Genomic DNA, 22,243 nt, shown 5'->3' on the forward strand with positions numbered 1-22,243 from the left:
GGGTCTGTCATTATATAAGAAGATCCATTATAACTGAGGATCCGTTATATCCCAAAGTTTGTCTGGTATTAGGAATTAGTAAGATTAGATATTACAGTAAACCCTCAATATAACGGACAAGATGGGGACAACAGGGGTCCGTCGTTATATCCGAAGATCCGTTATAAACGAGGATCCCTCGCTATAACGGATGAAAATCCGTTATAGCGAGGGTTTGCTCGGTCAGAATTTTTGTCCATTACAGTATATCTGATATCTGGTATATTGAGATCCATTATATTGAGAGTTTACTGTATATATATATATATATAAATAATAATAACAATACATAACATCTGTGTGACACTGGTCCATAAGGGTGCCAACAAATCCCCTACCCCTACGATTCCACACATCTTAAGTCAATACCCTCACACAAGGAAATGACAAAATAACAATATATACATTCCTGCATAATACTGTACTTATAAATAACTTTGCCCAAGAATACAATCTTACCATCTCTATATCCATTGACTAATAGAGCCGTGCCAATAGCTCATATCAACCAAAACATGAAGTTGAATGAGACATTCTAGTAGTTTTTATACGAGAACTCCTGTACTAAGTGTAGATCTTAAACACAATAGTATTTTTTTTCTTTTAACGGCATTAAAATGGTTCAACTTAGGTTTGGCATGGCCATACAGCAACTTGATTTAAGCTTTAAAAATTAACTTTTACTTTTCCATATCAGCAAAGAAGATCAAAGTTAAGCTCTAAAAATGCACAAAATTCTATCAGGCAAAAAACTGAGGAAGAATCCATTTAGACTATACAACTAAACAGATTAAGCTTTTGCAACCAAAGACGACAAACCATGCTTTATTTTTCATGCCTGCTGAAACAAAAGGAAGAGAAACGTTGAGGAATATTATTGCTTAATGCTACGTATTCTTCTTCTGTATGCCTTGGCCGGCTACCTCCCTCATACAGCGAAGAGGCCCTAAGTAAATAGATATTATGTGTTAAATCTTCCCACTGAAAATATATATATATACTTCTTCTGTACACCTTGGCTGGCTACCTCCCTCATACTGTGAAGAGGCCCTAGGTAAACAGATATTATGTATTAAATCTTCCCACTGAAAATGATAATAATGATTTTGATTTGGTTTAATGTCACAAACTGCCCCCTATCAGGGGGTTAGGACAGTGCCCCTCACAGTGGACTTGAATGAACCATGCCCTCAGTTCAATATCAATATTACAATATCGTCAATCACTATATCCTGCCGCCAACCTTAACATGTCTTTCTGGATTGCCTACTGACGGGCAGCTGAAGCAAACTTGGAAAAGCCGTACTACGGAAAATCTGGAAATGTTGAACTGTACTTTGAATGAAAACTCACAGGAGCACTCCGTCAAATGTCTTGCTCCTTAAACTTGAGAGAAGGTGCTAAAAGGATGATGGTCCTGATGATCACGATGAAAATGACGACGGTGATAGTGACGATGATACATAATTGCCAACATTCAAAGTACAAATGAGTACAGGTATTCATCTATTGATGTGACAAACGCATTCTTTTGGCCGTCTCGCACTCAGAAAATGGAGTGGATTCTTCTAGAGCTGCGACTACCGTGGGCATGGGAAAGGAAGGAAAGCCACACCTACCATACCACAAAAATTAATTTATTTCGCAAATAAACACACAATGCAGAGAAACACTGGTGCAACCGCACTGGTGCAAACACTCATAGAAAACAGCAGGAGCAGTTACAAACAGGGAGTGGGAGTGGTTAACGTACCAGGCAGCCGCCTGGTGGCACACAGGCCGCTGGCATGTGATCTGAGAATGCAGCTGGCCCGGAATGCATAAAAGTGATTTGAGAAACGCAATTCGAAATTAATATCTAGTATTACATACCTCCTTAGAGCAAAAATATTTTGGTAGAGCATATGTAAATGGAAGGATACCTGTACATTTTGCAAAAAATAAATAAAGCATTCTTAGCCTTCCCCATGCAAATGGCTGAAGCACCTACTGCCCGTAAACATTCCGATACAAGGTCCAAGTACCCAAGAAAGCCATAGGATAGTTGAAGAAAACAATACATGGAGGGGGGGGTTGAATCATGGTCCAAAAAAAGCAAAAGGAGAGAGGGAGAGGGAAGGAGAGAGAGAGAGAGAGAGAGAGAGAGAGAGAGAGAGAGAGAGAGAGAGAGAGAGAGAGAGAGAGAGAGAGAGAGAGGGGGGGAGAGGGAAAGAGAAAGAGAGATAGAGAATGTACTGTTCCAGAAAGCAACAAAGGATACAGAGGACCTAACTGACAACATACCCCCATCCTCGGCTCTGGCCTTAAGTTATCATTTCACCGAGGAAACCTTAAGGAAAAGAAAAGGGGGATGGGGGGGTGCCCTAGACTGATCAAGGTTCCCCCCACCCCCCTCCTACAGGTCCCCTCGACTGTGTAATAAAGGCATCAGTTTAGAACCGCGGTTCTCAACCTTATTTTGGACGTGTCCCACCCACCTAATCACCTCTAAGATCCTGACGTCCCCCATGTGGTGGTGGTATATGATTCTTATCGTTTGAAAAATAAACTCCCCTTCAGCTGATGAGAAAAAAAGCATAAAACCTTGGTTTAAAACCACTTCAAAAGAACAGGGCATCAACAGAAAAAATTATATATATATATATATATATATATATACAGGTAAACGTCGACTTACGATGGCCGCGACTTACGATTGTTCGACTTTACGATGACGACGACGACGACGACGATATGATAATTTAACCCCTTCCATACGGTGCCGCACACGTAGGCGTCATGAGGAGCAAGTGGATTCGCGACGGTGCCATATCGGCGTCTTGATTATATTTATTGTAGTCGCCCCTGTGTTTTTACATTCTCTCAAATGATTCATTCTCTGTGGTTTTCAAAATTCGCGGGTGAAAGAGAGAACGATCGATATAAGCGGTGACTATATTTTATGATGCGAGTATTATTACGTCACGTCGTACGGCTGGCATTGGCTGCTGCCCGCGAGATTTAAGTTCCGTACTGTAAATACATATTATAGTGTTTGAATATGGTAAAAAGGATAAAAATAATTAAATAAACTACTGTACATGTTTAATAGGCTATATTCAGTATCTCTGGTGGTTAATATACAGGTAGGCTAGGTACAGTGACCACGGAACAGAGTGGGGATCGACTTACGATGAGATCGTCTTACGATGGCTCTATCGAAACCTAATGCCATCGTAAGTCGACGTTTACCTGTATATATATATATATATATATATATATATATATATATGCATATATATACATATATATATGTATCTATATATATATGTATATATATATATATATATAATACATATATATTGACCCAAACTTCCTCAGCTGCCCTCAATTGATGGATGATTTCTCGACAGGCGAATTGCTTCAAATGACTCCTATTTCTTGGATTTTGGAAATCACAGACAAAATCCAGAGACTCCGAATAAATTTCCGAGTAACCCCAATGCTCATAACAAGATCCCATCATCACAATCCTCGATACGTCTGATATTAGATTACAATAAATACGTTGAACCTATTACATTTATCGGACCAATATTCCCTACTTTCCGTCCATCATACGAAGGGGTGGGTGCACATCCAGACGTACAGCAACACACTGCTCGACAGTGCTGCGGTACCTTTCACAATAGCTAAACCAACGGTCAGAGTTCGATTCCCACCCAGGACAGAAATAATTTCAGCATCGTTGCACTGGGAACCAACGCTCCAACTCTCTTGGGCTGTGTGTGTGTGTGTGTGTGTGTGTGTGTGTGTGTGTGTGTGTGTGTGTGTGTGTGTGTGTGTGTGTGTGTGTGCGTATTTACCTAGCTGTCTTTTGCAGGATTAGAGCTATGGTCATAGTGACCCTCAGTTATATCTTTCCACATACAGTTCTTTCTTAACCCATTCAACTCCGATGACAAGATGTCTTGTCATTTGGTCAAATAAAACAAAAAATCATAATAAAACAACAAAATGTTTGATGATCAAACAGCACCAGAAAAATATGACGTCATATTTTTCTGGTGCTGTTTGATCATCAAACATTTTGTTGTTTTATTATGATTTTTTGTTTTATTTGACCAAATGACAAGACATCTTGTCATCGGAGTTGAATGGGTTAAAGTCATGTATAGTTTTAGCACTCACTGTTTTCTCTTTCAATTTATTCCATGTGGTGGGGGAAAAGAATACTGCCACCAAGTATTTCCACTTGGATCGTAAGAGGCGAGAAGAAAGGGACGGGGATTGGGACTAGGCATCCTTCTCCTTGTAGCCCCACAGGGGACATTCCTAAAAGAAAAAGCAAAGGCATAAGAGGGTCTGGGAGTTTTCCGACCAGCACCCTAAGGTTTGGGTCTTTTAATGTGCGTGGATGTGGTACAGATGAGAGTAAAAGGGAAGAGATAGGTAGTATGTTTGTGAGAAGAAAGATGGATGTGTTGGCTTTGAGTGAAACTAAGTTGAAAGGGAAGGGTAAGTTTGGGAGTGTAAGTGGGAGGTTATCAGGAGTGAAGAGGGCGAGGGAGGGAAGGGGTGGCTATTCTAGTAAATGAAGAGATAGGTAAACGTGTAGTGGAGTGGAGGGAGGTTTCCTCAAGGATAATGTGGATGAAGGTGAAACTGGGAAAGGAGATGTGGGTCTTTGTAAGTGCATATGGGCCTGGCAGTGAGAAGAGTGTAGAAGAAAGGGAGGCTTTTTGGATAGATTTAAATGAGTGCATAGAGGATTTAGGGAGAAATGTCAATGTAATAGTACTGGGAGACCTTAATGCTAGGGTAGGAAATGGTCCAATTGATGGAGTGGTTGGGAAATGTGGAGTTCCAGGAAAGAATCGTAGTGGAGAGTTGATGGTGGAAATGTGTCTAGAGAGTTGTTGATAGCAAATACAGTGTTTCAGAAGAAAGTCAAGAATAAGTACACATGGGAGAGGGTGGTGGATGGAAGGGTGGTAGATTGAGCATTTATGGATTATGTAGTGGTAGATAGGATTATGATAGGAAGAGTTAAGGATGTACATGTGCTAAGGGGAGAGGGTGGGGGAATATCAGATCATTTTTTGGTGGAAGGTAAGTTGAGAGTGGAGGAAAGATGGAGAAAGAGGAAAGGGACAAAAGGTAGGGAGGTGCTTAGAGTGAACTCTTTAAATGAAAAGGAAAAGGAGTACAAGAAGAAGCTGAAGGAGGAGTGGGAGGGAGTGAAGGATAAAGTAGAGCTAGGTGTGGAGGAGGAATGGGGATGGTTCAAGGAGGGAGTCACAAAGTGTGCAAGGATGGTGTGTGGAACAAGAAGGATGGGAGAAAATATAGAAGGAAGGGTAGTGAATGGTGGGATGAGGAAACAAAGAAGGTTGTAAAAGAGAAGAAGTGAGCTTTCAAGGATTGGTTACAAAATAGGACGAGGGAGTCATACGAGAGGTACAAAGAAAAGAAAAGAGAAGTAAAGCAAAAGGTAAAGGAGGCAAAGAGGAGAGCATATGTGAAGTGGGGTAAGAGTATGACAGAAAATTTTGAAAGAAATAAAAAGATGTTTTGGAAAGAAATTAAGAGAGGAAGAGGAGGCGAATCAAGTAGAGAAGAAAAGGTAAAAGGTGCAGATGGAGAGATGATAATGGAAGAGAAGGCAGTAAGGGGAAGATGGGCAGAATATTTTAGGGAGTTGTTACATGTGAAGGAGGATAGGGAGGGAAAGATAGTTGCAGTGGGAAATGCTAAGAAAATGACCGTGATGAGTGAGGAGAATGGAGGAGAAATAAGGAAGGATGAAGTGAAGGCAGTTGTTAAGATGATGAAAGCAGGTAAGGCACCTGGTCTGGATGGATGCCATGCAGAATGTCTAAAAAAAGGAGGTACAGTGGTGGTGGACTGGCTGGTGAGGTTATTTAATGTTTGCTGGAGAGAGGGTAGAGTGCCGGAGGACTGGAGGAGTGCCTGTATAGTTCCACTTTACAAGGGAAAAGGGGACAAGTGTGAATGTAGTAGTTTCAGAGGGATTAGTTTGTTAAGTGTAGTTGGGAAGGCTTATGGGAGGATCTTGATTGAGAGGATTAGGAGAGGAACAGAGGGAGTAATTGGTGAGGAACAGTGTGAATTTAGGACGGGTAGAGGTTGTGTAGATCAGATCTTTGTGGTAAGACAAATATGTGAGAAAGCTATAGGAAAGGGGAAGGATGTTTTTTGGGCTTTTATGGATCTGGAAAAGGCTTACGATAGGGTAGACAGAAAGGCACTGTGGGAGGTTATGCAGATATATGGGATAGGAGGAAAGCTTCTAGGAGCTGTCAAGAGTTTTTATGAGAGTAGTAGAGCTTGTGTCAGGATTAGAAATGGAGAGAGTGAGTGGTTCGAGGTAAAGGTGGGACTTCGTCAAGGATGCGTTATGTCGCCCTGGCTGTTCAACTTATACATGGATGGGGTAGTGTGAGAGGTAAATGCAAGGGTAGTGGGTCAGGGATTGGAGATGGTTAAAGAAAATGGAGAAAAGTGGGAGGTGAGCCAGCTGTTGTTTGCGGACGACACTGTGCTTGTAGCAGGATCGGAGGAGGGATTGAGGAAGTTGGTGACAGTTTGGGAGAGTATGTGATAGAAGAAAGCTAAAGATAAATGTGGGTAAAAGTAAGGTGATGAGATGTACAAGGGGTGAAAGTGGCAGTAGACTAGAAGTGAGCATTAAGGGAGAGCAACTGGAGCAAGTGGATAGTTTTAGATACTTGGGTGCAAATGTGGCAGGAAATGGTGGAGTGAAGGTGGAGGTAGAATGTAGATTGAGAGAAGCGAGTAAATGCCTTGGTGAATTAAAGAGTGTAATGAGAAATAGACATTTGGGAATGGATGCTAAGAGGAGACTGTATGAAGGAGTGATTGTGCCAACAGAACTGTATGGGGCAGAAACATGGAACATAAGAGAGGAAGAGAGAAGGAGTTTGAATGTGTTTGAGATGAGGTGTCTGACAAGTATGATGGGGGTTACTAGGCTAGATAAAGTGAGAAATGAGGAGGTGAGGAGGAGAACAGGGGTGGAAAGGGAGTTGGGAGATAGGGTGGATGAAAGAGTATTAGGATGGTTTGGACACATGGAAAGAATGAGTGAAGAAAGACTAGTAAAAGAGGTATGGAAGGCAGATGTGGAGGGAGTGAGCATGAGGGGACATCCTAGGATGAGGTGGATGGATGGGTTGAAGGGGGCTTTGGGGAAAAGGGGAATGTCTGTTGAGGAAGGACGGGAGAGGACAGAAGACAGGGGTGAATGGAGAATGGTTGTATATGGATGATGTTGTGATGCATGAGGTGGAATGGGCAGGGGGATGGGAGGTGAGGTAGTATGTGTGAGCAAAATTTGACGCAGCCTGAAGGGATTTCTCCCCGTCTTCTCCTTTTATGCATGGGGGGACAGAGAGGGGGGGTCGCCGATTTAATGAAGCAGCCTTGCTGTGGATGTGCTGTGTCTTGCGACACTGCTTCTGACCCAGGGCAGTGGACAAGGTGCAGGGATGACCCGTCATCCAGGAGGTGCTAAGATGAGAGAGAGGGTGGAGGGGTGTGGAGTGTTTTCAGGGATGGAATGGGTGGGAATGATTTTATGCCTTTTCCTTTTTGGCTACCTCCCTTGTAAGGGGGTAAAAGCCTTGGTATATGTATGTATGTATATACAGTATTACTCTATTTGGAAAGCAGTTCTTTTTCAAATCTCTTCTGTAACTGTCCTTCTTAAGTTTCTTCTCTTGTATTTCTTGTGTGTGTGTGTGTGTGTGTGTGTGTGTGTGTGTGTGTGTGTGTGTGTGTGTGTGTGTTTGTAAGGTCACAGCATTACCTATAGATCAGGACAATTTGTGTTTTAGGACGAGTTATTTACGTCACGACTTAAATGAACAATACGACTCAAACTGTCAATAAACAAAATTAAATCTGAGATTCTACAATCTATGTCATCTACAGGTGTTCTTTCCAAGTGTTACGGATTAACCCATTCAACTCCGATGACAAGACATCTTGTCATTTGGTCAAATAAAACCAAAAATCATAAAACACCAAAATGTTTGATCAAACATTTTGGTGTTTTATGATTTTTGGTTTTATTTGACCAAATGACAAGACATCTTGTCATCGGAGTTGAATGGGTTAAATAAATCTTAGATTCTACACTCTATGTCATCTATAGGTACAGTTTTTTCGAAGTGTTACAGATTAAACGAACAACAAATGTTTCATATTACGAGTCAGACAAACCCGTAAGGGGGGGAGGGGGGACGACAATGACATGCAGCAAAAAGAGTGCAACAAGTAAAAAAAATCTGGATGAAAACTACTACCCTAAACAACGGCACAAGCAATTAAAAAAAAATAATAATAATAATAAAATAAATAAATAAAATAAAATAAAATTAGATAAAATGAAAAAAAATAAAATAAGATAAAAATAAACTGTGGCAGCCACTGACCAATCTAGAGCGTCGTCGTCTGCAGCGAGGTTCCTCGACTGCGGATAGGAGGACGGGAGAGGGTGGGTGCGGTTGGGAGGGAGAGGTGGATACTCACTAATGCTTTGCGAGGGCCCGTACGCAGACGTCATGGGAGTTGTCATGGTGCCCATGGCCGCCGCCGCCACCGCCGCCGCCGAGGAGGTCCGAGACGACAACAAACTGCTGCTGTTTAGACTACCGCTAGTGCTCATTGTTAGGCCTGCACGTGCGGAAATATGGCTGGTTTAGTTGTGGTGAGCAAAAACAGGTTTCAGTATGCCCTTTAGCGAAACGACACAACATGCACACTACTCCTGGATCCACACAAACTACGAGCTTGTGACCCGGCCTGGCCTTGGCCTTGACATTACGATGATGAAGAGGATTAGGACAGCTGTGACCACACTATTGCAGGCCTCCCATGAGGTTCCCATTATTAAAAAATAATCATAATTAAAAAATTATAAATAAAAATAAATAAATGAATAAAAATAAATATATATATAAAGAAATAAAAAATATATGAAATAAAAAATAAATTAACAAAATAAAAAATAAAGATATATATAAAGAAATAAAAAAAAATAATAATAAAAAAAATAAAAATAAAAAAATAAAAAAAATCAAATTAAATTAAACCATTAAACCTTCCCACCGATAAGAACCTTCTGTTTACACCAATCACAAATCAGGGAGGCCTGCTAGTGGTGGAGGGAGAGGAGCTTAAGTGCCTGAATATCCTGAACGACCAGAGTATGTGAGAATGTGCCAGTGTTCCTTGAATAACCTTTTTGCTGCATTATAAACTTAAATTTTGAGAATAAACTTGAGCCCCGAGCACCAAAAAGGCATCCTGAACCCATTTCAATAATTTCATAGAATTTTACAAATTTCATTTTTTTTTTTTTAATTATTATTATCATATATATCTTTTTTAATTTTCACTGCTGCCCAATGATCTTATTCAGCTATGGGACTCATTTTGCAGCAAAATGGTTCGGGAAAAGGAGAACCAAGGTAGACATCAACGGCATTTTAATCGTCAATGGCATTTTTATTAACAAGACATTTCGACATACCTATCAACATCTCGTTGGAACGAGTAGTTTCGTAAAAGGGAGGGGTTGCTATGTAATGAATCGGTGGGGGAACACAGCCACAGCTGTGGTGGTGTTCTGCCTTCCTGCATTGCCTCAGACATGTGCAGCGTAGTGGGGAGATACAAACAACCTTTCATCCATGAGGGTCTAAAATGGGAAGGAAAATGAACAACTTCTTGGACAAGTAGGCTTAGGCCTCTTTGTGTGTGTGCGTGTGTGTGCGTGTGTGTGCGTGCGTGTGTGTGTGTGCACGTGCATGTGTGTGTGTGCACGTGCATGTGTGTGTGTGCACGTGCATGTGTGTGTGTGCACGTGCATGTGTGTGTGTGCACGTGCATGTGTGTGTGTGCACGTGCATGTGTGTGTGTGCACGTGCATGTGTGTGTGCACGTGCGTGTGTGTGCACGTGCATGTGTGTGTGTGCACGTGCATGTGTGTGTGTGCACGTGCATGTGTGTGTGCACGTGCGTGTGCGCGCGTGTGTGTGTGCACATGTGTGTGTGTGTGCACATGTGTGTGTGTGTGCACATGTGTGTGTGTATTTACCTAGTTCTATCTTATGGGAAGGGGAGCTACGCTCATGGTGTCCCATCTCTGTACAGTACAGCCTCTCATTAACGGACTAAAAGGGGGGTAACGGTGTCCGTTGATGTGAATAATCTGTTGATTTGGAGTGGTTTTTGGGTGATTGCATAATAGTGATTGCACAGCACTTAACAACAGCACCAAAAACACCAAAAACACAGCTAATTAACGTCTGTTAATGAGAGGTTTCACTGTATCTCGCCATGTCTAACTTGCTCTTTTTCAGGTCTCTTCTGTAACTCCTTTTTGAGCTTCCTTCCATGTCCTCTTGTATTTCTCTTATACCAATTTATCAAGTCTTCTCTATCAAGGACTTTGATACCTTTCATGATTCTGTGTGTGCGTGCGTGTGTGTAATGGAAAATGCCTCAAACAGTTAAACTTGTATTTAAGTTTCTTTTATGTCAACATCCATCTCTCCCATTTATTCTAAGAAGTGTCAGATGGTTTTAATTCCTGTCTGGAAAGCTCCTTGAGGTGTCGGCAGGTAAATTAACCCATTCAACTCCGATGACAAGATGTCTTGTCATTTGGTCAAATAAAACAAAAAATCATAAAACACCAAAATGTTTGATCAAACACCAGAAAAATATGACGTCAGTCCTCGCTTCGCTGCGAGCGAAGCGAGGATTGACGTCATATTTTTCTGGTGTTTGATCAAACATTTTGGTGTTTTATGATTTTTTGTTTTATTTGACCAAATGACAAGACATCTTGTCATCGGAGTTGAATGGGTTAATGCACTGTCAGTGTCTATCTGGTTCTCCTCTTCTTTGTAAAGGTGTGGCAAGGTGGGTGAAGCATACAAAGTAAAGCCACATAACAAAGTAATAGTAGTAGTAACAACTGCTGCAGTAGTAGAATATCACCAAGTTAAAAAGTAGTAATAGTAGTAGTAATGGTAGTAACACAGTTGAAAGCCATAAAAAAGTACTCTGATTAAACCAATTCCCACAGAAGACAAACGGTTGTAGCCACACGTAAACAAAAGAGGAATGAAGTTCTCATGCCTCCGTTGAAGCATGAATTGTACTAATATACATAAATACACTTTTACATGAATAATAAAAGAACATACGAATGAAGGAGACTGCAAGAGACCATAAGGCCTACACAAGGCAACTCCATATCCATCACCACCTGTCATCCCCATCCATAAAGTTGTCTAACCATTTCTTAAAACAACTGATAGTTTCAGTGCTCACTACATGGTTACTAAGTCTATTCCATTCATTGACCACCCTATTAGTAAACCAATTCTTGCCTATTTCCTTCTTAAATCTAAATTTGTCCAGTTTAAATCCATTACTGCAAGTCCTGCCCTGTTGTTTTAAAATGATGACCTTATTTGCATTACCCTTGTTAAAGCCTTTGATCCACTTGAACACCTCTATTAGATTTTTTTTTCTACAAAGAGCTTCCTTTGTGGTAGGGAAAGTAAACTGAAAATTAATTAATACTATCTTAAAGCAACACGTTCATCAAAATCATAGAAACTACAAGATGAGCACAAAAATCCAAACACTTGCACTGACATGTAAATCATCTACCCTAATAGTGCCATTACTAAACCACTGCATTCCCATCCACCCCAAACGACGGAGGCTTTTCGTAAATTCAGGAAAGTACAATATAAAATTGGTACAAAGGAAGTAAAGAAAGTTGGTTCCGAAAAGGACCACCTAGGAGTAATTATCACCAAAGACATGTCCCCAGACAAGCAGATAAACAAAGTAGACAGAGAAATCCACAATTTACTAAGATCAATAAAGGTGGCTTTTAATTACTTGGATGAGGTAATGTTAAAAAAAAAAAAAAAAAAAAAAAAAAAGAGCAACAACAAAGATGGCTCCAATACTTTCAAAATTGACATACATTGTCTAAACTAGAACTACCAACCCTGGAACAAAGAAGAGAAAGAGGAGATCTATTGGCCATTTACAGAATCATGAAAGGCTTGGAAGTCCTTAAGTCCTTGATAGAGAAGACAAAGTGGGATAAGAGAAAAACAAGGGGACATGAAAAGAAACTAAAAAAAAGGATATTCACAGAAGATGTCTGGAACAAACTGGATGAAACGATAGTGTGCACAAACACCATACAAGAATTTAACAAACTAGATGTTGCTAGATACAAAGACTGGTCACTATGAGCTTAGCTTCCCTTCCCGTATAATTCAACTAGGTAAATACACATACACACACACACACAGGGACGGGACCCCATATGCATAACCCCTTTCTTATTACAATTAGATAAGCACACACACACTAGATATGGCGAGTTACAAAGAGAGGGCACCACAAACCTAGCTCCCCTTCCCATAAGATACAACTAGGTAAACATACACACTTTTCCACAGTTTATGGTCAAAAATAGGTCAATATACAAATCTGGTGTGTGAATCTTGCCCTTTCCCACTTCATAAATTCAAAAGCAAACATGCTAGTATATACACTTACGTGAAAACACAAATTATACAAACCATTTCCTGGGGTCAACATTCTTGCTCGGTCTGCAATCCAATGACGGATGCACAGGCTCCAGAGAGTTCTCGTCCACGTCTGTCTTCAGTCTCGGACAAAATAAATGCCGAGGACACGCCACTCTCTATGTGCACACACATGCAGTTCACAAAACCCAACTAATGCTTTGACTGGAGATCACACAATTCACCATGCAGTCTTGCAGGCTCGTGTAATTATGAACGAGCATACATGTGCATCCACATAACCATTAAGCACAAAGTGTGAGTTTATGTACACGGTGTGCCCAGATTCCCACCCACCTCCTACAGAACTCGAGAGTAACAATACTGAACACCGTTCCTCCTGGATATACATACGTATACGTAAAAAAAAAAAACTCACCAGGCCGTGGCAATACCGACTGCGGGGTGCTCATGGATCGATACGATGTCTGCTGCTGCTGTGCTGGGCCCCCGAGGTGGTTGGCCCCCTGATTGGGCAGAGGTCGCACCATCTGCACGGGTCCTCGGCTGCCTGCCGATGGAGGCGTGGCCGGCGAACTGGAGGAGGTATTGAGCACTCTTCGCCGCACATCTGCGGAGGAAGGACACCAGTGTACGGAAACACCCATAACATATGGCTAAACGGGGCACAACTCCAATACGCGAAACATCAGTAAACTTGGTAGTGCGTGTCTGTACGTGCATGTGCGCATACGTGCACGCAGACAAGGATCACCTGTACCTAGCAATGCAAACTAATGTGGATAGATGCGACGAATCGTAGAAACCACCCGAATGGAGAGATACGAGTTACGTCTCGAACGTCGACAGCTTCTCGCTGATGCACAAAACCTACCCCACGTGTACATATTATTAATCAAAACATCTACAAAGGATCACAAAGGAGGAGCACGACGACCGGAGACCTTTTGGTCCATAACTACGTCAACTGCGGGGGGGAGGGGGGGGGGAGATGAACCTAAGCGCATTGGTCTCAATTGCTGTATAACCAACATCCCCAAAGGTCTCCCACAGCTGAAGAAAATACCCTGACAGCTACGTAACTACCTTGAAAATTAACCCGCTTTTTTTTTTTTTTTTCAAATGGCTGAGGGAAAGTCCCCATAATCAAAGGATTACAACTACACGGTTCAAAATCTTTGAAATTCATAAATATCCAACATTCGGAACAAACCGATCAAAGTGACGATCACCCAAGAGCCCCATAGTAAAGCGGACAGATGCATCAGTGAAGCTCAATTTCTGTGACACAAACTGAACACAAACAAGGGAATAAAGACTGGAATACCAATAAAGTGAAACAGAGGTGTAACAAAATTATAGTGATAAACCCGAGTATAATAAGTACGTACATGATGATATGGTTTAATGTCAAACTCCTCCCATCGGAAAGCCAGGACGGTACCCCTTACTAAGGACTTTGTAGCGTGGAATTTAATGAACCATGCCCCTGGTCCAACTTCGCCGGTGGCAGGATTTGAACCACCATCCCCTCGACCTTCGCCGCAAGAAACGACGCCCTAATCCGGTCAGGCCAAAAGGCCTTTTATCCCTTATAAATGGGATGGGCGTGGTTGTTCGCTGGTGCACCAGCGAACAACCACGCCCATCCCATTTATAAGGGATAAAAGGCCTTTTGGCCTGACCGGATTAGGGCGTCGTTTCTTGCGGCGAAGGTCGAGGGGATGGTGGTTCAAATCCTGCCACCGGCGAAGTTGGACCAAGGGCATGGAATGAAGTGTGAATATTCATCAACTCTCGTCGAATCCTGACACAGGAGTACCAATGCAACAACAACAACAGTATGCGGACAAATCAAATCCCAAGACACCAGTTATGTTAGGTTAGTGTACACATTTGCACGTACCAAAGCCGGGTACCAGTGTCCAGTGACAACATATGCCCACCTACGTATGTCCAGACATTAAGGCATTCTTGGAGTTGGGTGACAAGACACGTTTCACCCAATATCAAGCGTCCTACCAAACAAGTGAGGAATGTAGTCACTCACTTAAGGCCTCGGGAAAGACGGGTCAGTGAGGAAGACACCTACGAAGTGGAAGACCCACTTTGTACAAGTGGCAACCTTCGTCAATTTTACAAACATGGTGGTCCTTTGAGATGGACATCAGATAGAACCGTCTCCCTGCGACCTACTTGCAAAACTTGTCGACACCTTCGGCTCCATCTATAGCGGATTCACATTTCGCCACCTGGAAACCCGGAGCCCTATAGTGGCTGCCACCAGTCTCCAGGACCTGCCATAGATCTCTCAGAGAAGAAACATTATTGTCCGTTTTGTATCTTTACAGGAATGTTTGTACAAGAATACCTCACTATACAGCCGAGTTGTGTTCCCAGCCGACTGGTCACAATGAGAAAATTTGTATATTGAGGTTAAGGGTTTTCCGTGTACATAGGGGGGTTGTGTTTATGGACCCTGTCAACCCCCTCATACAACACCCAACATTTGTTTCACCTACTTTATAGCACTTGGTCGTATAGTGAGGTATTCCTGTATATCATTGGCTTGTAGCAGCGACAGGAGGGCAGCAATCACTCGCTGTCAACTCTTACATGAAAACGTGGCAGAATTACGGTCAAAAGTTCATCATAAGAGATCTTGGTCCTAGCCTGAAGACCCACAGGGCCGGCACACCACTAGATGGAGACGAAGATGGTTCTCGAAGATGCAGCTGGGAGACTATTTGCTCCAGTGACAATCAAACTGTTTCATTCAGCTCCGTAGAATTACAAAGGATTACAAAGGCGGAGCATGCCGACAGGAGACCTTTTGATCCATATCTAGGTCGGAACTCATCCTAATGATTGGGTCGAAGAATTTGGTTAGTTTGTTAGGGCACTGGAATAAACTGTTATGTTCTACAAGCGCACACGACAAACGTCTCTCAAGGACATCCAAGATAACCGAAAGGAAGTACGAGCTACGAGGTCACATGCCATACAGAAATCATCATTTTGATTCTTGAGCACCACACAAACACAAAAAGAATCTACTCGAGCACATTAACTAAAGGAAATATGAATTTCCACCACACGAAACTTTGCCGAAGTGAAACGACAGTGACATCTGCGGCTCTGCCCTAGAGGCGGCACACCTAATACACACTCGACAAATTCTAAAAACCAAAACCAAAATGAAGGAGTCTGCAAGGTCCCGTGAACTCCCTCCAGATATCCAACTAAAACTCCTTTATGGTACAAGGAACCTCTTGACAACACGGGGCAAGGTGACACCCCTGCCAGGAGCAAAGCACTTACCCGACTGTCCCTCCGACGATGAAATGGAGTTCATGATGGGCGTGGGGGCGGGGGTGGGCATTGCCTTACCAATGACCTGCGGAAAAAAAAGTTAGATGAAATATTTTGTAACAAGTGTGAACAAAAACAAATTGTATGATTTATCATTGTCATTAGCAAAGAAATGGAAACTAAGATATGTTGCACTGGAAATTGAAGGAAGAAGGACAGAGAAAAGAAGACGGCTGAAGTAAGAGAAAGAGAAGAGAGGAGAGAGCAAAAGAGACAAAAAAGAAGAGAAGAAAGGGAGAGAAAGAAGGTAAATAAATTAAACAAAGTCCAATGACATTTCTAAAACATAAGTTGCAATGGATTTTACAGTTTTCCTAGACGACCAAAGAGACGAACATTTATAATCCGCCACAGCTCTTGCAAAACTTGGTAAAAGCTGCCACCCTAACTATCTCAACTATACCAAATCTTGCCTTGTTACTATTTATACTTCATCCGCAAAACACCGTCAGCTCTGCCATATTTCTTCCGCATGTTTATCCACAAGTACACATACCCATTTAATCCTATGTACACTTTCGAGTAACAGTGCAAACCAATGGTGTGATGACGAATCAAAAATACAACACAATGAGGCTAGTTCAATGTAACTTACCCATACCATATAAAATTATAAAATCTAAATTTATGAGAGATACAGACAGGAGTGTGATTGGTCTCGGTAATCCCCTTATAAAGGGGAAAGGGTCTTCTGGTATACGCATGTGCATAACAAGTTTAGTCATACGTGAACTTCATCCATAAAATTTTTGTCTCTCCGAGTTATCTTGCCTATTCACACACACTGCACTTTTTTTTTACCCCATCAGCAATACAGTGGTCACTCTGCTATAACTACATATATATATATACTAAAGGCTTTTTCCCCCTTATAAGGGAGGTAGCCAAAAAAACAAAGGCATAAAAACCACTCCCACCCATTCCAACCCTATCACACTCCACTCCCCTCCACCCTCTACCCTCCCTCTTATTTTGGCACCTCCTGGATGACGGATCATCCCTGCATCTTGTCCACTGCCCTGGGTCAGAGGCAGTCTTGCAAGAGACACAGCACATCCACAGCAAGGCCGCTTCATTAAATCGGTGACCCCACTCTCCGTCCCCTCATGCAGAAAAGAAGACGGGGAGATATCCCTTCAGCTATAACTTTTTTTTTTTTTTTTTTTACCCCATTGGCAATAAAGTGGTCACTTGGCTATAACTACAAAATAAATATAATCAGGACGCCATCACCAGCATCCTTGCATACATACCCACTCGCACCTCATGACGCCTATGCAGGCGGCGTTATATCCTAGGGATTAACACAAATACACTTTGACACAAAAATAAGTATTATCGTACATACGTCAGTACCTGAACTCAGCTTACGTTACAATTTCAAAAGAGACTAATGGTTGCATACAAACAAGGAAAGGTGGGGGGGGGGGAGGGCTTAGATTTTACGTCATCAAACCAAACTAATACACTACTCGCAATCGAGGTAACTACCAGGTATGTATTTCCGAAGTCATTCAGAATTTAAAAAGACGTAAGGTTGTGGTCTACAGTATCTCTTACATGAACAAATGCTGCCATGATTAAACACAGAGACATACGGAGCTCGAACAAGTTTATTTCGCTTTGCTGCACGGTTGGTAGAGCCTCTCCCTTCACCAGACATTAGTCGGAACATACATACATACATACATATACCAAGGCTTTTTCCCCCTTCCAAGGGAGGTAGCCACAAAGGGAAAGGCATAAAAACACTCCCACCCATTTCATCCCTAAATACACTCCACACCCCTCCCACCCTTCCTCTCATCTGAGCACCTCCTGGATGACGGGTCATCCCTGAACCCTGCCCACCGCCCTGGGTCAGGAGCAGTGTCGCAAGACACAGTACATCCACAGCAAGGCCGCTTCATTTAATCGGCGACCCCCCCTCTCCGTCCCCCTTTGCATATAAAGGGAGGACGGGGAGAAATCCCTTCGGGCTGCGTCAAAATTTACTCACACATACTAACCCCCCCCACCCCTCCGCCCATTCCTCCTCATGCAGTCACAACATCATCCATATACAACCATTCTCCACTCACCTCTGTCTTCCGTCCTCTCCCTTCCTTCCTCAACAGACATTCCCCTCTTCCCCAAAGCCCCCTTCACCCCATCCATCCACCTCATCCTAGGACGTCCCCTCATGTTCACTCCCTCCACATCTGCCTTCCATACCTCTTTTACTAGTCTTTCTTCACTCATTCTTTCCATGTGTCCAAACCATCCTAATATTCTTTCATCAACCCTCTCTCCCAAATCCTTTTTCACCCCTGTTCTCCTCCTCACCTCCTCATTTCTCACTCTATCTAGCCTAGTAACCCCCACCATACTTCTCAGACACCTCATCTCAAAAACATTCAAACTCCTTCTCTCTTCTTCTCTTATGTTCCACGTTTCTGCCCCATACAGTGCTGTTGGCACAATCACTCCTTCATACAGTCTCCTCTTCGCATCCATTCCCAAATGTCTATTTCTCATTATACTCTTTAAACCACCAAGGCATTTACTCGCTTCTCTCAATCTACATTCTACCTCCACCTTCACTCCACCTTTTCCTGCTACACTTGCACCCAAGTATCTAAAACTATCCACTTCCTCCAGTCGCTCTCCCTTAATGTTCACTTCCAGTCTACTGCCACTTTCACCCCTTGTACATCTCATCACCTTACTTTTACCCACATTTATCTTTAGCTTTCTTCTATCACATACTCTCCCAAACTCTGCCACCAGCATCCTCAATCCCTCCTCTGACCCTGCCACAAGCGCAGTGTCGTCCGCAAACAACAGCTGGCTCACCTCCCACTTTTCTCCATTTTCTTTAACCATCTCCAATCCCTGACTCACTACCCTAGCATTCACTTCTCGCACCACCCCATCCATGTATAAGTTGAACAGCCAGGGCGACATAACGCATCCTTGACGAAGTCCCACCTTTACTTCAAACCACTCACTCTCCATTTCCAATCCTAACACATGCTCTACTACTCACATAAAAACTCTTGACAGCTCCCAAAAGCTTTCCTCCTATCCCATAAATCTGCATAACCTCCCACAGTGCCTTTCTGTCTACCCTATCATAAGCCTTTTCCAGATCCATAAAAGCCCAAAAAACATCCTTCCCCTTTCCTATAGCTTTCTCACATATCTGTCTTACCACAAAGATCTGATCTACACAACCTCTACCCGTCCTAAATCCACACTGTTCCTCACCAATTACTCCTTCTGTTCCTCTCCTAATCCTCTCAATTAAGATTCTCCCATAAGCCTTCCCTACTACACTCAACAGGCTAATCCCTCTGAAATTACTACATTCACACTTGTCCCCTTTTCCCTTGTAAAGAGGAACTATACAGGCACTACTCCAGTCCTCCGGTACTCTACCCTCTCTCCAGCAAACATTAAATAATCTCACCAACCAGTCCACCATCACTGAACCTCCCTTTTTCAGACATTCTGCATGACATCCATCCAGACCAGGTGCCTTACCTGCTTTCATCATCTTTACAACTGCCTTCACCTCATCCTTCCTTATTTCTCCTCCATTCTCCTCACTCATCACAAACAAAACTCCTTAAACTAAACTATGTTGGTACATTAAGGCGAATTATTAGAGACTAGTACTACGACCTGGGTCATGGTTTCCGTCTACATTGTTGAAAGGTTTCAATAATAGAATAAAAATTTGGAGTAAGTACTCGTAAAGCAACGGAACTTCAAAACGGCGAGCAACCGGCTGCCTATTTCAATACATTACATTTGATTACTCGTACTAACTAGCTAAAGCATCACTGATACACCTCATTCCAAACATACTTGTGGCAGGAAAGGGAGGAGTGGGGTGGTCGAGGTAAATGCCTTGGTGGATTAAAAAGTGTAATGAAAATAGACATTTGGGAATGAAAGCCAAGAAGAGGTTATATGAAGGAGTGATTGTGTCAACAGCACTGTATGGGGCAGAAACATGGAACATAAGATAGGAAGAGAGAAGGAGTTTGAATGTGTTTGAGATGAGGTGTCTGAGAAATATGACAGGGGTTACTAGGCTAGATAGAGTGAGAAATGAGGTGGTGAGGAGAACAGGGGTGGAAAGGAAGCTGGGAGGTAGGTAGGGTGGATGAAAAAGTATTAGGATGGTTTGGACACATGGAAAGAATGAGTGAAGAAAGATTAGTAAAAGAAGTGTGGAAGGCAGAGGTGGAAGGAGTGAATATGAAAGGGCATCCTAGGATGAGAAGGATGGATGGGGTGAAAGGGGCATCAGGAAAGAGAGGAATGTCTGTTGAGGAAGGAAGGGAGGAGACAGAAGATAGGGGTGAATGGAGAAGGGTTGTGTGTGGATGATGCTGTGATGCATGAGAGGGAGTGGGTGGGGGATGGGGGGTGAGGAAGTATGTATGAGAAAAAAATTGACACAGTCCAAAGGGATTTCTCCTCGTCTCCTCCTTTTCTGCATAGGGGGGACAGAGAGGGGGGGTCACTGAATTTATGAAGCGGCCTTGTTGTAGATGTGCTGTGTCTTGCGACACTGCTTCTGACCCAGGGCATCGGACAGGATGCAGGGATGACCCGTCATCCAGGAGGTGCCAAGATAAGAGGGTACAGGGGAATGGAATATATAGGAAATGGAATGGGTGGGAGTGGTTTCTATGCCTTTTTCTTTTTAGCTACCCCCCGTGTAGGGGGAAAAAGCCTTTGGTATATGTATGTATGTAAGTTTTGTTACTGGCACCCTATCTAATGGAACATTTCATTTATACTGAGTCTTTCTCCAAAATACTCGTGGCCATTAGCATAAGATAACAGACAACAGAAAAACACTCTATTCAGTGATCATGTTTCTGCTAAACTGGGCTACTTCATTGCTGGTTTTCCCACTAAATAACAGAATATCCTCAGTTTAAAGGACTTATATCACTAATTCAAGCTTTCGCTGTTGACTTTAACTTGTTAAATTGGTCTTCTGCTAAACAGGAATTCATTAAATCAGGCCTCCATTGCACATGTTGGTGACATGGATGCAGCCCCACACCAATACAATCCAACGTTTCCTACCCAGATAAATCTATGAACGGGTCTAAGGACAGCTATGGGGCTGTAGGTTTTCAGGGAAAGAAATTCAAAGGAACAAATATTTCATTCTTGTTTGTAACATCCGCCTACGTTCCCCCCTGGCCTACCCTTTACTCTAGCTTTTAATACAGGGATTTCTTGATTTTTGCGAGGGATACATTCCTGAAGGGATCGTCTAATGTAAAAATCGCATAAAGTGAACAGTTTAGTTTTACTATTGCTTACTTGATTTTTCACATCGTGTTATTCTAAATCGTGTAATATGAAAAAATTAATGAATAGGTTTTTCACCTTGTGTTATTCCAAAATCGTACATTCTAAACACGCATAAATGAAGAAATACCTGTATTATAAGTTCCTCCATTCCCAGAGGATATCTAATCCCCTCTACTTTCGTAGCAACCACAACACTACAGATTGGCTCGTTCTACCACGCTAAATGAAGAGAGCAAAGCAGAGCCAATGTTGGACGTAAGACAGGTTGTCAACAAGCATACGAAAATGACTATCAAAGATGGATTGGGAAGGTATAGATAGCCTTGTAGTGAGTGAGTGAGTGAGTGAGAGGAGGAGCAGGAACTTGTTGGGTTGGGTGAGGGCCGCCTCCTCCTCCAGGAAGGTCAAGTTCCTCTCACTTGGCGGCAGCAATTGCCGAGTATTTACCGACTGCAAACTACTGCTAGCCACACAAGGAAGTAGTAACAACAGCCACACTGCTCTCGGGTTAACTGCAAACTTTAGGGGAAGATGAAGTTCGTAAGGAAGGAGAGGGGGCAAGGCCACCAAGACGTACGGGAACGACCAGCCTCCCCGTCGTGAGTACCTCCCCCGTGCTGGTACTGCGACTCTCCCACTGTTTAATGAGTCCGCGTGTGCCACCGACGACACTGCTTGACGCCGCCTCTTCCTGCTCCTGCTGTTGCTGTTGCTGCCGAGGGCTTGGACGGGACGGGAGTGGGAGCCGTAAATGTATGGGGAATAACTACAAGGACATTACAAAGTAGCGAAAGATGAGACAAGACAATAAGAGGGAGAGAGGGAGAGAGGGAGAGAGAGAGAGAGAGAGAGAGAGAGAGAGAGAGAGAGAGAGAGAGAGAGAGAGAGAG

At 42.7% G+C, this 22,243-nt stretch overlaps 1 protein-coding gene across 7 annotated transcripts in view; it reads right to left on the reverse strand.

The window, feature by feature from the left end:
• LOC143031817 (endoplasmic reticulum junction formation protein lunapark-A-like) overlaps positions 1 to 22,243 on the reverse strand; it is a 55,369-nt gene that overhangs the window by 12,391 nt on the left and 20,735 nt on the right. For 4 of the 7 annotated variants that reach the window (XM_076196135.1, XM_076196134.1, XM_076196139.1 and 1 more), the window contains exons 5-8: positions 21,931 to 22,119; positions 15,978 to 16,053; positions 13,075 to 13,266; positions 8,596 to 8,739 (exon numbers count right to left, since the gene is read on the reverse strand). In XM_076196135.1, coding sequence (XP_076052250.1) covers positions 8,596 to 8,739; positions 13,075 to 13,266; positions 15,978 to 16,053; positions 21,931 to 22,119 — 601 coding nt within the window. The remainder of the gene's footprint in view (positions 1 to 8,595; positions 8,740 to 13,074; positions 13,267 to 15,977; positions 16,054 to 21,930; positions 22,120 to 22,243) is intronic. The other 3 variants (XM_076196136.1, XM_076196137.1, XM_076196140.1) reach the window with 3 other exon arrangements.

The sequence above is a fragment of the Oratosquilla oratoria genome, chromosome 12, assembly GCF_046742065.1.
Source record: "Oratosquilla oratoria isolate Oo_2021 chromosome 12, ASM4674206v1, whole genome shotgun sequence".
NCBI lineage: Eukaryota > Metazoa > Arthropoda > Malacostraca > Stomatopoda > Squillidae > Oratosquilla > Oratosquilla oratoria.